The 5,976-nt window shown below is 67.2% G+C and overlaps 2 protein-coding genes across 2 annotated transcripts; both read right to left on the reverse strand.

The window, feature by feature from the left end:
* Positions 1 to 791: 791 nt before the first annotated feature.
* Positions 792 to 3,540, reverse strand: H696_06297 (hypothetical protein; the record flags this gene model as incomplete). Its single annotated transcript, XM_009500040.1, has 6 exons — positions 792 to 1,051; positions 1,131 to 1,616; positions 1,783 to 2,033; positions 2,193 to 2,452; positions 2,582 to 2,685; positions 2,956 to 3,540. 6 exons carry the CDS (start codon positions 3,538 to 3,540, stop codon positions 1,016 to 1,018), a joined length of 1,722 nt encoding a protein of 573 aa, XP_009498315.1. The 3' UTR covers positions 792 to 1,015.
* A 1,152-nt stretch (positions 3,541 to 4,692) lies between these two features.
* H696_06298 (triosephosphate isomerase) lies at positions 4,693 to 5,902 on the reverse strand (the record flags this gene model as incomplete). Its single annotated transcript, XM_009500041.1, has 4 exons — positions 4,693 to 5,169; positions 5,307 to 5,391; positions 5,518 to 5,647; positions 5,818 to 5,902. The coding sequence occupies 4 exons, from the start codon at positions 5,900 to 5,902 to the stop codon at positions 4,693 to 4,695; spliced, it is 777 nt and encodes a 258-aa protein (XP_009498316.1).
* Between the last annotated feature and the right edge of the window lie 74 nt (positions 5,903 to 5,976).

The raw sequence follows: 5,976 nt of genomic DNA on the forward strand, positions 1-5,976 counted from the left end.
AGGGAAGGAGGGAGAGCAAAAGGAAGGAGGGGCGATATGGCCGAGCCTCTCAACCCACAACAGCCCTCGGTCGGATTCCGCCGGGGCAGCAAAAGTAGTAATGATAATATTGGCATCGCCGTCGCCCCTGGAGAGGAGGCGGGGGGCGGGAACAGCATGGCACGGATCCCACCGGACCGCGAAGCTATACGCAGTTTATTAATTCAACTATTTCCTCGTTATTCCCCCGGGCAGTCCGCCGCACCTCCGATCGTCGTAGGCAACCGGCAGACTCGCTTGCCGGTCGTCGCCGGCCGCACCCCCCCCCCCCCCCCCCCCCCCCCCCCCCCCCCCCCCCCCCCCCCCCCCCCCCCCCCCCCCCCCCCCCCCCAAGCGGGCCCCCCCCGTACCCAAGAAAGAGGGCGGAAGCCAGGCAGGTGAGAGATGGTATCTAGGGTGAGAAATCTGCAGTAGCTGCCTGCGTGGGGCGCCCGGAACCCATCTTGGGGGCATTTATAGGCAGGCCTGTAACTTTCGATGGAGGGAGCGCGACACCAGGCGGGCAGGTGCCATGCAGGCCTCTCCGAGGAAGCTCGCCCGGGGCACCGGGACGCGACAGGCCGATGCGAGGGGCCGGCGGCGGACCAGGCGGAGGCTGATGCCCAGGCTGACCACGGATGCATCGCTGCCCCCCCCCCCCCCCCCCCTTGTCGCCGGGGCCCATTGAACCACCGGCGCAGCGACCCAGCCCCCGACTGCCAGCGGCCCCTCCCGCCCCGCGGGGAGAAAGTGCACCAGAACAGAGAAGAAAAGGGAGATACACGTGTCCTATTTCACAAGATGGACACATGCCCTGCGGGCACATGATCAGTCATCACCGGGACCGGGAGATCTGGCAGGAGCAAGCCCACGCCGGCGGGCGTCGAGCCAGGTCCCTGCCCTGGCTGTGGGAAGGGGCCGCCCTGGTGCTGGAAGGGACTCGGCAGGGACACCGCCTGCACAGACGGCGAGGATGGCCCAATCGGCTGCCTCGGGGCTAGTTCGGGCTCGGCGACTGCTGCTGCTGCTGCTGCTGCCGGGGGCAGGGACGCCGGTGCGGGCGGCGGCGGCGGCGGCGGCGACAGAGACCCCGGGGCATTGGGTGCGCGAACCCACACGAAGTCCTCGTCCGAGATGGGCGAGGGCTTCTCTTCGGACACGGGTGGGGCGGCCCGGGCCTTGGGGTTTGTCCGGCCGGTGCGATTCCATCCCCCGGCTGGCGCGTCGGAAAATGCCCGCACCGGCTCCAGGCTCAAGGAGGCCGAGGAGACAGCCACCTGCCCGGGTGTTCCCCCGCCGCTCCCAGGACCGGGTGCCAGTGAAGCAGCCATGGCGACCACCCCGGGGCCAGGCAGCAGGGCGGCCAGCGCCCCACCACCCGCCGTGCCCGGCAGGCCGGCCGTCTCCGAGGCATTCGCTGTCTCGGGGCCCAGGTGCGATAGGAGCCCGGCATAGGGGTCAAGAGCGGCGCGTGCCTTGGCCAGGCTCTCCTCCGAGCGAGCATACTCCCGGAAGGCGGTCACCAGCCGGTGGTATTCGCCGTCCGTGATGGAGAGGGACTTCCGGTCGAGTGTCTCCAAGAAGTGAACAGCCGTAGTCTGGGGGAGATCCATCCCGGCGGGGGCGGCGGGAGGAAGGGAGGGGGAAATGAAAAAAAAAAGAAGCATCAGTTGGGCATGTCGAGAAGCGTGTCCCCCAGGCGGGCCCGGCCACCGCGGGCCGAAGAGGCCGCCGGGGCGGGGCGAAGGGCGGATTTGGACGCACAAACATCATCATGTAGTAGTCCTCCTCCGGGGCGGTGGTTTCCGGCCGGAAGCGCGTCAGAAACTGCACCGTGGCCACCATGCACTCGTACAGGCTCGATCGACAGAGGGCCACCACAAGCAGGGGGAGCATGTGCTCCGCCGAGGATACCATCCCGGCCGTGCGCAGGATCCGGATGATCAGCCTCACGGCCAGCATCAGCCGCTCGATTTTCTGCCCCGGGGCAAAGCACTGCCCCATCTGGCCGAGGGCTGGACCACCGAGCAAAGGGGCACATCCCGGACAAGCAGTCAACATGGGGCGCGCAAACAGGGGCGCCCATCCCCCAGCCGGGGGCGCCAGTGGATGTTCCGCTGTGTGCGTGCATGTGTGTGTGTGTGTGTATGTATGCATCGGGAGGCACGGCGCACCATCGACGCAGAGTTGAAATGCACGCAGAGTCCGACCCGCGGAGTCGGGGCTCACAGCAGGGGCCGACACAGCCCCGGCCGGGCTCGGGCCAATGACCGCCGAAAGCAGCCCCAGTGCCGGGTCATCGGCCACCCCGAATGGAAAAGCCGGCACCAAGCCGGCCGGCAGGTCCAAGTGCCGGCCCTCAATCCACCGGTGCCGGCGGACATTGACCGCCGCAAGCTGATCTCGATACACCTCGGTCGGCAGGGCGTAAATGCTGCGAGGTGCATTTCAATCGGAGGCCAGCCAGCCACAGGAAGTCAGAGGATGTTGGCCCGGCAGCGTGCGACCGGCCCCGGGGAGGGGAGGAGGAGGAGGAGGCACATCATTTAAGACAGGGACGTACTGACTGTGAAATTGCTTGAAAAAATAGCGCTCCAAGTTGCCCAAGAAAAGGGCCGTCACACACGGGCATGAAGCCAGTGGGGCTACCTTATCATAGATGGGGCCCTGCTGGCCGGATGACAGGCGGCGACCGGGCCCCGGTGCATGGGGTTAGAGATGTCAAGGACGACCCCCCAGAGGGAAGAGGGCAGGGGAGGGCAGGGTGCGAGGAGGAGAAGGGGGGGGGGCTGGAAGGGACGAGGCCCGGCAGATGGCAAGAGAGAGGAGGAGGAGGAGGAAGAGGAGGAGGAGGAGGAGGAGGAGGAGGAGAGGGAAAGGCATCATGGGAGCCAGATCAGCACGCCACTCAGGAGGCGACAGCCAGACAGAGCGCACATTCAATTGGTGTTGCAGGGTCTCAGCGAAGGTCTTCAACAGCCGGTCGATCGGGTCCTGCAGGCGGGCCAGGAGCTCGGCATCCTGAGCCGGGAGACCGGGCACGGGCGGGGCCCGGTCCAGGGCCACCGTCTCGGCCGAGAAATCCCCCCCGGGAGAGCCGGGCCACGGGTGAAGAGGACTGGCCGGGTCCGAGCCAGGACCGGACCCCTCGCCAGGCCAATCGCCCGACCCGGTGGTGCTGAGGCCCCAGTCGGGCCCGGGCCACCCGGCTGGGGCTGCAACCACCGGCAGCACCGCCCCGGGACTCTCGACCAGCAGCAACTGGCTCAATGACAGGTCCCCGGCCAGGGCGTTGTAGGCCGCGGCAATGGCCAGCCGTACCCACGGGTCCTGGGTCAGTTGGCGATGCTCCTCCCGGTGGGGCCGGGCTCGGTCATCGGCGGCCGGGCTGTCGATGCCATGGCCACCGCCAGCGGCATTGCCACGCCACTGAAAGAGCGACCGGGCCATAGACACAAGGACCGAGTCGTCCGGCTGGCCGTCAGCCGCGCACTTTGTGCAGCGGGCCTGCTGCGGCTTCATGGCGGGGGATGTGCGTGCGTGCGTGCGTGCGTGCGTGCGTGCGTGCGTAGTGGGTGTATCTGTGTGCGGGTCGTATGTTTAGGAAGGGGGGCGAAGATAGATGGAGGAGAGGGCAAAGGCCGAGGGGGAGGGGGGGTGGGGAGGGATGAGGGAGGGAGGGGAGGTTCGTGTAGGGGGGCCTGAGAAATCTGTCCAACTCAGCCCCCTCCCCGCCCCCGGCTTGGAGAATGTGTCGCACAAAAGGTGGCGGGCCACATTCGTGGCCGCGCACGCGCATAGCGGCGCAGGACAGGCGCCCCGATCGGTAAAGAGCCCCTCCATCCATCCGGACCGTCGCCCCGCATTCCCGGGACGTGGCATGCGCCGGACGCCCTCACTCTCACCCACACGCGTGTCCTCCCCCCCCCGCCATATCTCGACCAGAGCGTGCCCCTGGCAGCCCCGATCTCAGACGCGCGCTCGCGCGCACGGTCACGGTCGTGTCGATCGCACCCCAAGTGAGCCTGACGGCAGGGGTGGCCGGCGGGCTGCCTACGCTTGCCCATGAGCTGCCCTCCTCCCTCCGCCCATCACACCGCGCGCTGGCGGTCACTCAGCCGGCCCTCTCCTGGTCGAAGCGGTTCCCCGCCCCCCCCCCTCCGGCTCCCCGCGGGTTTGCTGGTACACCAAATCAAACCCCGCCCCGCTATGGGCCGGCGTTCTGGAGACCCAGTATCAACCCCACAACGCCAGGCGGCCCGGGTGTGGGAACGCCCTCCGTTGGCATCCGCGCTTCCGACGGCACTGGCTGGATGGCTGCCCCTTTGTTTTTTTCCCCGGCCTCATGCCTGTCTCTCTCTTTCTCTCTCTCTCTCTCTCTCTCTCTCTCTCTCTCTCTCTCTCTCTCTCTCTCTCTCTCTCTCTCTCTCCCCTCGCTCCCCGCCCAAGAGGCTGAGCATCCACTCGATGCGTGATGCCTCCGGTACACACGAGAGATGGAACAGCGCGTGCGACCTCCACCCCAGCCCCCACCAGACAAACGGACAGGAATACGCAGGTTCTGAGAGTGCTATTGGCGGAGACACACACACACACACACACACACAGAGAGATATGCGCGCGCGCAGGGCAGAAAAAAAAACATCATGACAGGACGCCGGAAGCAAGGGGCTCCTACTTCCCCTCGGCCTTGGCCTGGCTGGCCAGGTTGATGATGGCGGCGAACTCCTCGGCCTGGGTGCTGGCGCGGCCCAGCAGGAACCCGTTGACCTCGGACATCTTGGCCAGGTCAAAGGAGTTGGCCTTGGTGACGGAGCCGCCGTAGATGATGCGAGCGGCAGCGGCGCCGGCGGCGCCGGCCGCCGGCCCCGGAAGCTCGGCCAGCACCCGGCGGATCTCCGTGTGCATGGTCAGCACATAGTCCGGGGTGGCGGTCAGCCCGGTGCCGATGGCCCACACCGGCTCGTAGGCGATGACGATGCGCGACGGGTCGAAGGCCGGCGCGTCGGACGCGGCCAGGAAGATGTCCCGAACCTGCTGCATGACCACCGACTCCGAAGCCGGGCGGCCCTCCTCCACCTGGGCCTCGCCGATGCAGAGGATGACCCCAAGACCGGCCTTGAGGGCGGCGTTGACCTTCTGCTTGAGAAGCTGCGTGTGCGTGTGCGCGTGCGCGTGCGCGTGTGTGTGAGAGGGAGAGAGAGCCAGAGGGAAGGAGGGAGAGCAAAAGGAAGGAGGGGCGATGCATCGAAGCCGACTCTTGGTCCTGGCGACCGGGATTGGCGCACCTCGGTGGGCTCAGCGAAGAGAGTGCGGCGCTCGCTGTGGCCGATGATCACCCACTGCACGCCAAACTCCTTGAGCTGGGAGGGGCTGTGTGTGTGTGTGTGTGTGTGTGTGTGTGTATGGTTGTCGAAGGGGAGGCACCGGGGACAATCGGCGCATGGGTTAGAGGCAGGGGCAATCTCACGGGCAAGGCCAAAAGGAGGGATGGCGCACGAAACCTCGCCGGTGAAGGCGCCGGCGTCGCTGGGGGCACAGTTCTGCGACGCCAGGCTCATGCCGGGGATGGACCCGACCAGGGTGCTGGCCAGGGGGATGTGCACGAAAGTCGGCGCGAGGGTGACATCTATCGAGGCGGCGCAGAGGGGCGCGAAAGCGAGCGAGCAACCGAGAGAGAGAGAGAGAGAGGGGCGAAAGGGTGGTCAGGAGAGCAGGCAAGGGGAAGAGCAGGAGCCAGGTTGCGACGACAGCAGCGGCTAGCTGCAGCCACCGACCCGGGAGCGGACGAGCACGCACCAACAACATTGGTGTCGATCTTGCCGAGGATCTTGCCGATCTGGGCAAAGTTGTTCTGAACCTCGGACTGCGCAGCGTCGAGCATACAACCAGCGGTTAGCGACGCGGGCACGGGCGAGCAACAGCAGCAACAACAGCATACTGTCAGGGGGGGGGGGG

This window comes from Fonticula alba (assembly GCF_000388065.1).
Source record: "Fonticula alba strain ATCC 38817 unplaced genomic scaffold supercont2.63, whole genome shotgun sequence".
Lineage (NCBI taxonomy): Eukaryota > Rotosphaerida > Fonticulaceae > Fonticula > Fonticula alba.